We start from the raw sequence: 14,525 nt of genomic DNA, 5'->3' as shown, positions 1-14,525 counted from the left end.
CACGCGCGCCTCCTCCTCCCCCCCCCCACCCGGCGCCGCTCCAAGGTCACGTGGCGCCCCGGGCCAGGCGCGCCCCCGCCGCCCGCCGCCAGCGGGAGCGCGCGCGTGCACGCGCTGCAGCAACGGCCGCCGCTTGGCGCAGTTCGCACCCGCCCGGGCGCGGCTCCCCCGGCTGCCCGCTGCCGTCCCTCCCTCCTGCCCTCCATCCCTCCATCCAGCCACCGTCCGTCCCTCCTCGGCCGGCGCCGGCTCCCGCCGGGCCTCGCTCGAGGTAAGCGGGAAGGGGCCGCTGTCGCCGGCTCGGCTCGGCGCGAGGTGTCCCTGCCTGCGTGCGGGGCGAGCCCGGGCGCCCACCGGGCAGGGAGGGAAGGACGGGGAGCGGGAGGAAGGGAGGGCGGCGCAGGCCCTGCCCCGGCTGCCGGCCCGGGCTCGCTCCCCGCAGTGAACCATGAGAACCTCCCCGGAACCGTCGCTGCGGAGCGGGGCCGCCCGGCCGGCACTGCCGGCGCCCGGGCGCTGCCCGCAGTTCCTCGCAGCCCCGGCCGGCGGAGCGAAGGGGAATCACCCCTGCCGTGCCCCGGCCGCCCGGTGTGCGGCTGGGCTGAGCGGGGCTGGCGGTGGCGGCCGGCGCTGCCGCCCCGGCTCAGCACGGGGGTGGCGGGATGGCCGGTGTTCCCGGCGCGCTCGGCGGTGCCGCTCCGGCACACCGGGATACGTGCCGTGCCTCGCCTCGCCTCGCCTGGCTGCCCAGCGCCTTCCCCTCAAACCCGGGCGCTGCACTCTCGCTCCGGCCGGGCGCTCCGCCGCTGCCTCCCGTGTCTGTCCCGCTGCTGTGGGGAGTCTGAAGTGGAGCCACGCTGCCCGCAGTTTTTTGTGTGCTTCTCTTTGGGGTCTTGCCAAGTGTGCGCCTGGTTTAATTGGTGTGAGCTACGTTTTTCTTCTCCTGAAGTGGTTACTGAGTGCGTGTAGCAGGCATCAGTGATTTTTGATAGAGCAGGGCGGCATGCTGTATAAACCTGTGCATTTCCATCCAGAAAAATGATGTCATAAATATACCTGTGTTGTGGCTGCACTTTGTACATGCCTATCATCTGGTTACCTTCTCCCCTCCCCCCCACCAAACACAATTCCACTGTTGTTACAAGAAAGTATTTGTTAGCCGTATCCCCTATTATGCACGATACTGTCTAAGAAGATGTGAAAGAAGACCTTATAAAATGTAGTCCTTAGAGTTATAAAATATCGCAGGTTGTAAGGAACCCTCAAGCATTATTCAAGTACAACTCCTTGGGGTCTGTTCTGGTTTTCTTTGGTTGGTTGGGGTTTTTTATATATCTGGGACAATTTTGCATACTGAGCATTTATTATTTTCAAAGTAGAAAAAAACCCTGTAGCGTTATGTGTATTTTCAGAATGTACAGGTATTCATTAGTTACAATGTAAAGTTGTTGGTCACAAAATGCCTTCTCTTTTTTTTTTTTTTAAGGTGTGGGAATGTCTATCACTTTGTGGATACATAACCAATTTTTTTTGTATACATACTAGGCAGCTAGCTCCAGCCAGGGCCCAGAGTTGTTCCTTCTCTCCTAGTCCCTGCTAGAGTTCCTTTGAATTCCAGAACATACAGGAATGTAAAGAGTTTTGCCATCCCTTAAAAAAAATCAAGGAAGACTTCTTCACTTGAATGGTGTAAAGTGATGTGCTCCGTAAAAGTATATGACTGTTATATAATAGACTATTAAACAGATATGCTGAAGTTAAAATGTTTCTGAATAATCTCAGGATGCCAGGAACTTTGAAATGCTGTATTATCTGCTGTTATTCTTAGTTGCAGTAGGAATAACTAGGATAGTGCTGAATGGCTCTCGTCAGCAATTACAGTATTGATTTTTAAGCTTGTGTCATAACTTTTCAGTTAAGCATATCAGAAAGTTTGAGTTTTTTTAATGGCCTACAACAGAAATGGTGTTTGAATTTATTGTTGGTACTTAATACTTCATCTTTTTCTTGGTTCTTAATATTTTGGGTTGTTGCAAAAGTATGTGTAGTCTTTTGTTATTGTTTATTTGGAAAACCTCCACATAAAATGTTTCAGGTTTGCAGTGCAGTGAATTTTATGTCCTTTCTCTCTGCCTCTAGCGTTTCCTTCCACTGGTGTAAAGTCTTGATCAGTTAAGGGGAAATCCAAACTGCAGGTAGGGCACTTGACACCTCCATATGTACCTTGAGGCCCCAAGCAGCCCTTTTTTGCATTGCATGCTGTATGACTTGGTCTCTGCCTCAGAGAATTTGCAACCTAGATCAGATAGAGGTGAAAGGATTTTGTTCAAAGCCACTTTGGGAACCTTTGTCAAAGCCAGAGGTTAATTTAATTGCAGTTGTTGCTTCTCTTCCTGGAAAATGGTTACACACTTAATAGTCAGTCTAGATCACAATTTTAGTCTTAATCACAATTTTTTGTTTTCCAGTCTTGCATCTTTTAAGTACAAGATTGCAGCATACAGGAAAGCAGTTTCTCACAGTCTCTGTGTGAACACAGAATCTGTGCTTAAGTTAGAATTTCTAACAAATTGGATTTTTTTTAAAATAGCTTTGGATTACATATGAAATAACTTTTAATCATTGGTTATATCATGATTTAGCAGTAGGTTCTTATGTAACCATCTGAAGAGGGGTGAAGAGACCGTTTCTGGTGTGAGATTCAGTGCTGTATGTTACAGATACACACAGTGAAGAAGCTTTCAGGCATATACACAACAGTGTGTGCTGTGTTTGTGATCAAATACAGGTCTGAAGTGTGTATATTAGATGTCGTCATCCCATACTGGGCACATTCTGAGAACATAGCATAGTAGCAAACTGTATCCCAGTGACTTTTGTATCTGGAGAACGTTCTTCATGATCTTATTGAAGTTACAGTTTAAGGTTCTTCAGTAATACAAAGATGTCATCTCTGGACATATCTCACTGTTCCATGGGTAAGCAGAGGGGTTTTTTTCCTAAGTTATAAAATAGAATTATCCACTTTAAACATAGTAAAAAATGTCGCTGCTTTTGCAAAGAACGTGGCACTTATAAATGCATTTAATCTGCCTAGCTACTCTCTCATCTTGGTTGTTACATTAATGCTTGCATTTCAGTTTGGGCAGGCAGACTGATTTAATATGAAACTGTCATGCTCAGTCAAGTCAGATTGTCTTTCTCCTTGAGGACAAAGCTTAAGCACACTTTTTAGAGAATTTTTTCCTTGTGTTTCTATTTCAAGGGAATTATCAAAGAAAGGATGCTAGCTTCCCCTTCCTAGCTAAGTATTTTAATCAATTTCTTTCACCTCTGCACTAATGTAATTTGACATTAGTTGTCAGTTGTCCTGAGTCACTTATTTACCCAGGACTTAGGGACACTTCCTCATTGCTTCTGTATGCACTGAGTGAGCAGATGAGATTTTTAGCTGATGAATTGGCCCATTTCTTTATCCGAAGTGCTGAAGTTCAATACCAGAAGCGTAAATGTGCAAAGTAATAATAGAAAAGTCTGCAGTGTACTAGATGACATAGTTCTGTTGGTGTATGTGGCTGAAGCCAGCTAAGCTGGTCTTAGGCTGTCTCTCTAGGTTTACTTGTCTTTTTTTAGACTGCATAGCTGTCTCCTCAGGAAGTACACTTCTGAATTGATGGTTATGAAAAGCCTTTTAAAGGAAATGTGTAAAGGATTCTTTTCAATATGCTTTCATATAAGTGCTTCGGATAATGAGTTGTAGTTGTGATTCCATTAGAAATGGAAGCAATTGATTCCTTCAGCTAACTAGAATTTAGTTTGTGATGTGAAGTGAAATACAATGGTTTAAAGAAAAAAAGTACTTAATGGTGACTTAAAGCCATTCATTCCCTGAAGGAGAAAGTATGCCTGCTAGCACAAGAAATCTGTGAGGCCATACACAGGTGTGTTGTGTCCTATATAGACAATGCAGACACTGCTGTGTGCTAGGGGCAAGCAGATCCCTCAGCCAGATGTGACCTCTGTGGTCATTACAACTCAATAATGCAGTGGATTGGCTTTGCTGAAAGAGTAAGCTTATGCCACTTTGCTCAGCTGTATCTAATTTTTCTCTTCCCAACATATCATGTAAATACATCTGTGTGGGAATTCTGTAAGACTAGCATTCTTACCTAACTTGTTAGTAATATAGCCAAGTCTTATGCAAATTAAATTTAGGGATATTGGTTTATTTTGGTATATGTTCATGAGTTCTACGATATGGAGAATCTTATCAAGCGTCTTATCAAGTGGGGGAAAAAGGTATCTTGTTTATAAATGCAATATTTAGAGCTCTTTAAATATTCCATATATGTATTTCTCAGAATAAGTATTATTTCTGTTCTTGTCAACCTGAAGGTTTGTGTTAGTCTCAAATCTTATATTTGTGTATCCATTCTAAATGTAACCAAATTATTTACCATGGATAGATTAAATATAGTTAGATTTCATGTGTGCACACATGACTGCGTTTTTTTGCTTTGACTTCTAAACCCTGGGCCGTTGCAAGAAAATTTAAATACACCTGGGGCAGATAAGCACCTGGAAAGAAATGTTAAAAAGAGGAAACAAAGATAAGGAACTGCTGGATTGCTTATTAAGGAAATGCTTAGTCCTTTGTAGAAACATACAGTAAAAGCTTCATCTGCTTTCTCTCATCTCATTCAAAAATGAGATTGATGGAATTTCCATTCAGAAACATTGGTTTCTGTGTTACATGTCTGGAAATAAGTTCAGCCAAGGATGATGTGGCCTTGCAAGAGTCTGTGTTGCTGGAAATATCTTGAGTGTGGCAGGGGGTGGGGTAGGATATGCCCATGCAGATTCCAAAGGGCTGCACTCTTGGATTAGCCAGTTACTTTTTCCAGTACCTTGAAAGAAGTTGTGGTCTGCACGTGCATAAGAACATTTTGTGTGTGTGTGACCTAAGTTTTTGATTGAACTGATCATTTTGCCGGTAAAACTTAATTTATGAACTCTTAAAGTATCCTTTGTCCTCACTGATGTTCCTTTGTAAACAGAAAAAAAGGGTAACTTTTAAAAAAAGAAAATGCTCAAATTAATACAAGGACACATACTGTAACACTGAAATCAGGTGATTCATTGCAGATTGTACAGATAAAACTGTTGACACAATTACAAAAGCACTAACTCCAAATAAACTGTGGATTTCCTTTCTTGCTATTTTTTCCCCCTGGTGATAAAAAGTAGTTAAGTTGTACTGCAAAATGTTTTGATTTAAATGGCTCTTGATTCCACCTGACAGGAGATCTTGAAGGCATTGAATTTACCATATTGCATCATAGGTGCAAAACTAATTCGATTTTATTTTTTAATCACCAGCTAAGTGAACAATACATTACTTTTGTTTCAGTAGTGTTTCTCTAACATCTATTAACTGCTTGAATTCTTGTACCTGCTGTTATTACTTGTGCTAGAACCTTTTTTTTTCTTATATTTTTTGAACAGCTGGGAATTGCAGGTAGTACTGCTTAGTAGTATTTTTCAACGTTGTTGAACAGAATTTCTTTTTTAGTTGCATGTAACATGCTAGAATTAAAAATGCAATTCCATGTTATATTTTAAGTACCTTCAGCTTTTGTATGGAAAATCTTAGCGAGTGTATAATTTTTTTTTAATAAGAAGTGACTTTGATGTTATTTTTCCACTTTTCTAGAGGAAAAACTAGCTGTTTTCTTCTAGAAAAATTTGTGTCCCCCTTTCAGGAGGCATCTCAGGCAGATAATGTTCATTCAGTATGTTTTCTGTTAGTCATGTCAAAGTTTATTTTAGTTTAGCAAAGTTAATAACCTTTGAATTAGGTTCATATAGAGAATGGATAGACTTTTGCACTTTAAAGTATCAGAGGTGTTGTGCTGAATGTGTTTTAGCACAATGTGGAATGAGCAGAGCTTTATTTCCAGTCTCAGTAAGCAGATGATTCAGACCAGGGCTGTGGGACCAAGGACTTGGGCACAGAAGAGTGTTTTCAGCCCCAGTCTGATTTTTGTAATCTGTGTTGGAGGAGAAGTGGCAACTCCTCCACTTCTTTTTTGTACCTAATAAGCAAAGTGTAAAAATGCATGAAAATAGAGAAGTGTTGGAATTTTGGAACTGGAGTTGAGCCTTGTGGAGAAAGGACCTTTTCCAGTGTCAGGATGGGGTGTAAGACTAAGAATTGTCACACCCCATCCTTACCTTGGGAACTGTGGTGTTTCGTTCTTGGTTGATAGTAGATAAAATTATGTGTGACAAGGTGGGGTGAAGGAGACAATTGGAACATGAACAAAGGTCCCATATTTGCTGTATCTATTAGGGTATGTTAGTTAGTGAAGGATTTGGTCCATTCATTTGTCTTGGCATACTTATTCTGATCTCTGAGTGAATTGGAATAGTGTGCTGATAGAATCTATGTTTGTAGGGCCTTCCAGAACTCAGAATGGTATGCACTGCTGAGAGTTGGGGGAATGTCCTGTAGCTGTTTTCTGGTGGTGTTTATTCTACAGTTCCTATACAGTACAGTCCAATAATCACTTAAATGTCATTTTCATAGGCAGCCAGACTTTTACATATCCCAGATGGTCATTAAAAAGAAGTCTGATTTGCAACTGCAAATGTAGCTTATTGAGGGAATGTGCAAAGAGGTAAAAGAAAGAGGGAAAATCTATCTGAAAAATCAAGTTCTAAGCTAAACTCGGCTGCATGTTTAATTCCTAATTGGTACTGAATTTTTCATTGCCTAGGTGAAAAAAAATACTGCATCTCTGAGATGCTATAAAACTAAATGAAATGCAATTGAATATCTTATGACAATTGCTGCAGAAAACTATGTTTTAAAGATGGAATCATACTTCCCATCAGGGATTTTGACTAATGAGTACCAGGATAAAATGTGTAGACTCACAAAGAGCAGGTCAAAGACAAAATATAGGATGGTGAATGATCTTGATCAGCATTATTAACTCATGTGAGTCTAGTGAGAAAACTCATCAGTGCTTCCTGAGACTACCCCACAGGAAAACCTACCTACACCAAAGAGCTTCATTAAGGTTGCATGGAAAACATTGCTTCTAACACTTCCAAATTTGAGGCATTTGCTTTTCAAAATAAAAGCTAATTTTCCTGTGCAACTTGTAAGTATGTAACCTAGTGCTGAAACTTACTCAGCAGGAATTATATTTTACATACCTTATTAATATTGAGAAATAAAAAACAAGAGGGCTAACAAGATGTGCAAAGCTTATTACCTGCCTAAAGCTTACCTTACTGCAATGATATAATTTTATCTGTAGTCCAGAAAAGCTGTTGTGTAAAACACTCTTATAAACTTTGAAGAAAATAGTGTCCATCTGAAATACTGAATGATATTGAAATAGTAGAGATATCACAGAAAAAAGTCCCAACATAAAATGAGGTCAGTAGTGTTGGAAAAGAAGCACTGGCATATGAATTTTGCTTCCATTTTGCTCATAACTGTATGTTTTATTCTGTATTTTAATGGAACATACAGGATAAAGGAATGATGAAAAGGAAGGAGAAATTGAGTGTATCACATAATTCTCAATACTCTATGAAAATACTTGTCGTGTTTGCTAAACAACCCATTAGTTTTTCCTGTAAGAGCCAGATGAAATATGAATTTATTCAATGTATAGAAGAGGGCTCAGAGATGGTAGCGGTTTATTACAACCTTACTGTAGACATAGTAATCCCAACACTCAATTTAGGATTTTGTCATTAACACTGATGCAGTTTTGGACTTGAGTGCAGTTCATTAATTATTTTGGAAACCTACAAGCTTACTTGGCTTCATCCTATAATGTGCTTCACTCTCCTTGCATCAAAGTCTTTTACATGAATTTACAAAATTTAGAGGAGGAGTAGTAGTAGGATAATAGTAGGAATAGTATGCCTGGATATTTTTTTTTAAGCTTGTAATTCAAGAAGCAATCCTCCAGAGTCTTCTGAGCAGACACATGGTAACCCAGTACGGGTGGGAAGGAGGTGCATGGGTTTAGGGTGGTGAGAACTTGTCTATGTTGAGGGAATATTGATGGTCCTCAGAGAATGTCTCTCACATTCTGGGACAGAATTGGTTCCTTATACTACTTCTCTTCCTCAAGTTTTTTCACCCATCCATTGTTTTATCTAAATAAGTTTCAGAATTCCTCAGATGAAAAATCAATTCCTGTTCTGAGTCATAGTTATTTAAAAAGCTTGTATATTTTGTCCACACACTCACATTGTACTGCTTTACAATTCTGTTTGAAGAAAGCAAGAAAATTTCCACAGGAAAACAAATGCTCATCTTGTTATGCATTAGTTTTCTGTGGTTTAGTATAAACTTGACACCAGGTCAGTTGTCTCTTTGCTATTTGCTATTATTATGTAATTTCAATTTGAAGCAGGAGGGAGAAAAGTTCATGAATAGCAGACCCTGAAAGGTTGTGAAATTTGCTGTATCAAACATGACTGGCTGCCCCAGTGACGCCATCAGCAGAGGGAGCAGCACACGGAGTGTCAGCAGGCAGTCTTGACTTAGGCTGAACCAGGGCTTCGAGTGCTGCTGCCAGTGCTGGAGTTACAACAGTGGGTGAAAAGTCTCCAAGGGAGCTAATGTAGACTTTGCTTAAGAATCATTAACCAAATCCCTGTTTTCGTGGGAGCTTCAGCTGTAGTCATGTGACGTGATGCAAACCAAGATCATCACCTATCAGTGCAAACATATGGCAAAGTCAGCCCGTGTTGTCACTTATCTCGGGGAGCGCAAGGGGGCTGGGACATTTCAAGCAAAGCCTATTGGTGAGGGAGTTTCTGTGTGAGCTTTCTTAAAGAAGCACTTCCTTTTTACTCGTAGTTCTGCGTGGGAATGTATACCAAGCAGTTTCCTCTAAGAGACCAGAAGGTTTACATAGTTCTTCTGCTTCTATGAGAAGAGAAGAGAAGAAATGCTGCTACAACATTTTCTTATGGCTGTAATTTTTTCATTTACCTGTATTGTGGAAAGTTAGTTTTCTGTTTTCTGAGATGCATAACTCAGAAAAGGATGTTCTTGAAGATGACTCAAATAGAAGTGATGTTGCTGCCCATGAAAAGGTTCCTTCTGGAATCTTGGTGAGTTGGACAGATTTATTGCTAAATATGGGTATATAATTTCCTATAACACAGTTAAAATATATAAAAATTGACTGCCTATATTTAATAGCATGTGGAAGAGTTTAATTAGGCATTCAACAGACTTACTTTGTTTCCCATTTTTGTTCCATAGCTGCTCTGTGCAGTACTAGGAGCAATCCTAAACCCCAATTAAAATCTTGACTTGGGAACAAAGATGTTTTTGTTGAGTAGATCTGATGCTACGGTGATCCTGTTTGATGGGGTCATTTCCCCCCCCAGTTTTTTTCAGAGTACAAAACAGAAACTAGTAAAACACTTGCTAAAGATTTTCTCTGCTTAAAGAAAGCTTCTGCCTCATAAATTTATATGTATGCAAATAGAGGCAAAATGAGATAAATTGAGGTAAACCACTGCTCTGGATGTTTTTTATTTTATTCTGCCTAATCTCTTGAAACAAATACAACTTCTTTGCTGTTTACATCATGTGGCATTAGATGTATTTTAACACTCTAAATGTATCTCAAAATAAATGGAGTGTATGAATAGCTACACTACTGGCAGCTAAGATCTGCTTTTAAGTAACTTTTTTTTTTTTCAGTGATTGTTAAAATTCATGCCCTTTAAAGTTATAGCTCTAGAGCAATCTGATACCTTCCCTTTGAGTAACTTGCACTCTTTTTTTTCTCCAGTTGAGCTAGGCACTTGTAGTAGGCACGTTCATATGGGTGCACTAAAAGGTGATGGCTTTAAGAACACAAAAAATGCAGTTTACCAGTACTAAAGCAGTTCTCCATATACACACAAAACACCTATTGTGGGCAGACTTTTGATTGCATCTTCCACCTCTATATGGATATTACTGAATAACACAAAAAAAAAGTTAAAGAAAACATGTTGGTCTAGTGGCAGCTAAAATAACATCTTTGTTAATGATACAGACATATAATTCCTATCCACAAAAGCTCCTGCTCAGGTTATGCTAATGTAAGCATTTTGTGGTAATGAGTTTTGAAACTTTGTCTTGTCTGTCATATAAAGCATATCAGACACTCTGAGGTGGAGTACTGTTTAATTATTATTTTTGAGAGCCACTGCTGAACATGAGGAAGTCAAACAGCATATTCAGGGTTCATTTTAGTTGTACTGATTTGAGTATTTTATAAGTGGAGGCATTTTAGTTATCGAACTGCTGAAGTAGATATTTTATATTTTGTATTTACTTTTATGCTCTCTCAGAAAAGAAAGTTAAAAAACCAAAGCAGTTTCAGTTTTGGCTCTTGGCAGTGAAATGGCTTATTGCCAGAAAAAAACTTATTTTCATGATATGGCATAGAGATTCTTTCCCCCATTCCAATTACAGTTGCACTTACCTTAGTGGTATTAATATATTCATCTGTAAGAATTTTTGTAAACTAGGTAGCATTGCATAAATATTCAAAAATCAGTCTCTCTGGAGCTTCAGAAGTCACAAAGAATGTTTCTGCTTTGATATACCTCAGGTATTCATAGCTTTTTAATTTGCTGTCTGAGAAGAGTAGGTAGTAGTGAGCTGCATTAACCTCAGTTTTTATGCAGAGTTCTGGAATTTCACTGCATAAAGCAATGTATAGATTCTGGATATCAAAAGAAATAAAAACTAAACAGCACTGTGAAGTATTACTGCCTTCCCTTTCTTAGTTTGTCTTTTCCACAGGCTTTTGTCCTGAATTTCTAAACTAGCAATCAGCATGTTTTTTAGGTTTTTATAGGAGGTTAGGAAGGCATACTGCTCTCTGCTTTCAAGGCAGTGATATTTAAGAAATGGTTACTAAACATGAAACAAAGAGTATTATTGAGGAAATATTTTGTCTTACTGGTTATGCTGTAATCAGGATATTTCTATTGCATTTGCAAAATGAACAGAATAACATTTTACACTGTTCCTTTCTCGCTGTAGTCTGATTCTGTACTTGATCAGCACAAGTTTTCCAGCAATATACAATAATGTTTAAGGAAAGCAAACAAACCCAAGCAAAGCTCAACCCCATTCCTAGCCTCACAAATGTTAAAATCTCTCAGCTGGGCTGCTATTGACATTTGAGATAAAATGGTGTGTTTCTCAGGTATGTAGTGACACTTCATTTCTATTTGATCATTTTCTTGCTACAGTTTGAACCTTCTTATATAACAGGTTTATCTTGCAAAGTGAACCATTACATTAAAAGCTGAATTGCAGCCTGGTAAGCAGTAATGGGCATTAGTTTATTACCTTTATCTACTTTGGCTTACTTGCAATGTACAAAATAACGTTTACATTAAGACTTGGATCATAAAAAACTACTTTCCTTATAAGCAATGTTTTTAATACTCAGTAGGTACAAAAGTTCGTGACTCTTCCAGATGTAAGAGTGAACTGGTTATGAACTTTCAAATGTACAAGGTTATTCAGTGCATGTATGTTCATAAAAGTGGCTGTGCTATGAGCTCCAGAAATGAAACCAATACCTGTAGAAGAGAGAACATTGCTACAGGATACTTTTGCTACAGAAAGGCAAGAATATATGTAAAATGGATGAATGGTTTGGTCTTGTGTGGGTTGTGTGGTGAAATTCAATGGTCAAGTTACCATGTATATGAGAAAAACTATGTTATTTACCATCTGAACTTAGTTCTTAGCAGAAGGTGTGAAATTTTGATCTGTTAAGATGTCACTGCTTAAATCTTAGAGAATTTCTTGCTAAGGCCCAATTCCCAAGTCCTGTTCACTGAAATGAAATACATGGAACGGGGGCCCTATTAAAGACTTTTATTCCTGATTGTGTCAAACATTTATTTTAACGAATGCAATCTCCTTGGTGACACAGAATCAACTTTTCTTTCCAAGCTGATACTATAGACAGCTCTTGGAAGTGGCCAAGTTAGAGCCATGAATGATAATGATTATGCATTAAAGATTTTCTTTTTTCATGAGATTGAGTTTAAACATGGGTGTCATATTAGGTGAAGACTAATTGCTTCAAGAGGAAAGTAGAAATACTGTAGTGTCTCAGTGCTGAGTTACCGTTCCATGAGATGCAGCAAATATCTCACTTGTCAAAAAGATGTTCAGTACCCTGCCTCTTCTTTTTTTTTTCCCCCCCTTAGGTCTCTGGTGCTGCTCAGGGCCTCATGACTCAGGTGTTTGTCATGTTCTGCTTAATGAGCTAATCTAACTTACTAACAACCTGCTGAAACAAACAGCAACAAAAAATGGTAGACTTTTGCCAGCTGTGTCAGGGAGCTAAAATCAGCTCATTAAGAGTGTCAGATGAGGAAAGGCTGAAGTGAGACCTTCCCTCTTTAGCAGGAGTGAGCTATTACTTCACTATCAAGCAATCAGTTTTATAGTTGTACGTGAAGCTACTTACAGATGAAACTGAATTAATGACTAATGTTGATAGAGAGTCCATCCTCCTAATCTCATTACTCACTCAATGACAGTCTGTTCTTTTTGTCTTCATCATCAAGCTACAGGGAAAAAATTCTCTAGCATGTTACCTAGCATAGTAATTCTGTGGATAATTTCAAGACAGTGTTAAATCTGTATTGAAAACCCTCTAGCTTCCTTTGTAAGTCTTGTGAAGAGGAAGGAATTAATTAAAAAAAAATGTTAATATGATTCAGTAATGTATGAGAAGCCTGAGATGGGGAAAAATGTTTCCACAGCTGCTGTGTGAAAGTAGTTTTAGATTTCTTGCCTGTTAACAATTATATCAGTATAGAGATGCCACAAAAATGGTCACTTTTGGGTGAGTGTAAGATACCCTGTGGTACTGTAAGGAAGACTTTGGAGGCTCAAAAGAGAACTGATTAATTATATAGACAATTGAGTGGTATCAGTAGGAAGAACTGTTGTAATGCAGTTTGGTTTCGTTTAGAGGTATTAAGGAGAATTCTAAACCTTGTTCAATGACTAATAAAAATAGAAGTGCAAATAAGAAAAAAATAATTGTTGATTTTTTTCTAGAAATAATATTCCAAAATAGGTTTTTTAAAAAAATATATATAATTTAGGCTCTTTTATGTGTTCAGTGTTGTGGATTTTGCTTGTTGTCAGTGGTTCTTTGTTCTAAAAATCCTTAGCTTCAGGGGTGCATTTGCTTGGATGTTTTTTAAATGAGCTTGTAGCAGACTTTTGGGTGGGAGGCAGAAGATGGTAGGTAGAATGAGGAAGAGTTGCACTTAGGTTTCTATCAGAACATTTTCACAGTTTTCCCTCCTCTTCCGGTTCAAGCTCAGATGTTCTGAGAAATCTTTGGACTTTAATTTCTTATTAGTTCAAATTGTGTTCTTAGTCTGAAAGACTTGCAGTCATTCAGAATTAATTCATTTACTTAAGTATTTTTAATGGATTAGACAGAATTTTCAATTAGTGATTCCATGCTCTTTATCCTGTTTACTATAGCATAATCTTATTAATGTATGTATCTGTTTTCTTCCATTACACACTTTGATAATTTCTCTAAGATGACTCAGCTGTTTCTGAAATACAGAGCTGTAAAGGAAAAGTTACATGTAGTATGTTCTACATACCTTTTCCTGACTTGTAAGATTTTTTTTTCATCCTTATGTACACTTATCTCCATTTTCCATATAGGATTGGTTGTATTAAACAGGCAGTCCTCTGGAGAATGAATTTTTCTTTTAAGCTTATGTGAGTTATTAAGCATCACTTAAATCTGGACTTTGAGGTCTAAAAATGATATGCTTCAGAATTTTATTTGAAGTATTTAATAAGTCATAGATTCAAGTTGATAAAGCATTATGAATACATTTTATAACTCAGGATACTTTTAATAATATATGGATTGCCTCAAAGTTGCCTCTGTTGATTCTTGAAAACATTTGTATAAAGCTTGTTACAATGGAGTAATTGATAAATGACATTGCTCATCTATATAAATGTTTTTTAAAAAATTCATTCAAAAAACCTACTGTGTTTTAAATTTACTCTTTTTTTTTTTTTTGTCTTTCTCTTCCTTAGTCTCAGACTATGAACTACGTGGGGCAACTTGCAGGACAGGTCCTGGTTACTGTGAAGGAGCTGTACAAAGGCATTAATCAGGCAACCCTTTCGGGGTGCATCGATGTCATTGTGGTCCGGCAGCAGGATGGGACATACCAGTGTTCTCCTTTCCACGTCCGCTTTGGGAAGCTTGGTGTACTGCGCTCTAAAGAGAAAGTGGTAAGCTCAGAAAATGGGTCAAAACAAAGTTTGGAGGACCAGTTCATTCCTTTCCCCCCTCTTCCTTCCTTCCTTCCCCAGCTCCCCACATTCCCAGTTAGCAGGCCGGTTTAGTCCAGAACAGTTGCTCATAAATGCTGTACAGGGTGGTGGTTTTCAAATGCAAAAC

At 38.9% G+C, this 14,525-nt stretch overlaps 1 protein-coding gene across 1 annotated transcript in view; it reads left to right on the top strand.

Annotated features, from left to right (window-relative positions):
* Positions 1-239: 239 nt before the first annotated feature.
* The window catches only part of LPIN2 (lipin 2), a 43,807-nt gene continuing 29,521 nt past the window's right edge, over positions 240-14,525 (top strand). The window contains exons 1-2 of the mRNA XM_084204246.1: positions 240-271; positions 14,156-14,356. Coding sequence (XP_084060372.1) covers positions 14,165-14,356 — 192 coding nt within the window. The 5' untranslated portion in view covers positions 240-271; positions 14,156-14,164. The remainder of the gene's footprint in view (positions 272-14,155; positions 14,357-14,525) is intronic.

This window comes from Fringilla coelebs (genome assembly GCF_963513975.1).
Source record: "Fringilla coelebs genome assembly, chromosome: 1".
NCBI lineage: Eukaryota > Metazoa > Chordata > Aves > Passeriformes > Fringillidae > Fringilla > Fringilla coelebs.
This window is presented reverse-complemented; position numbering and strand designations above follow the sequence as displayed.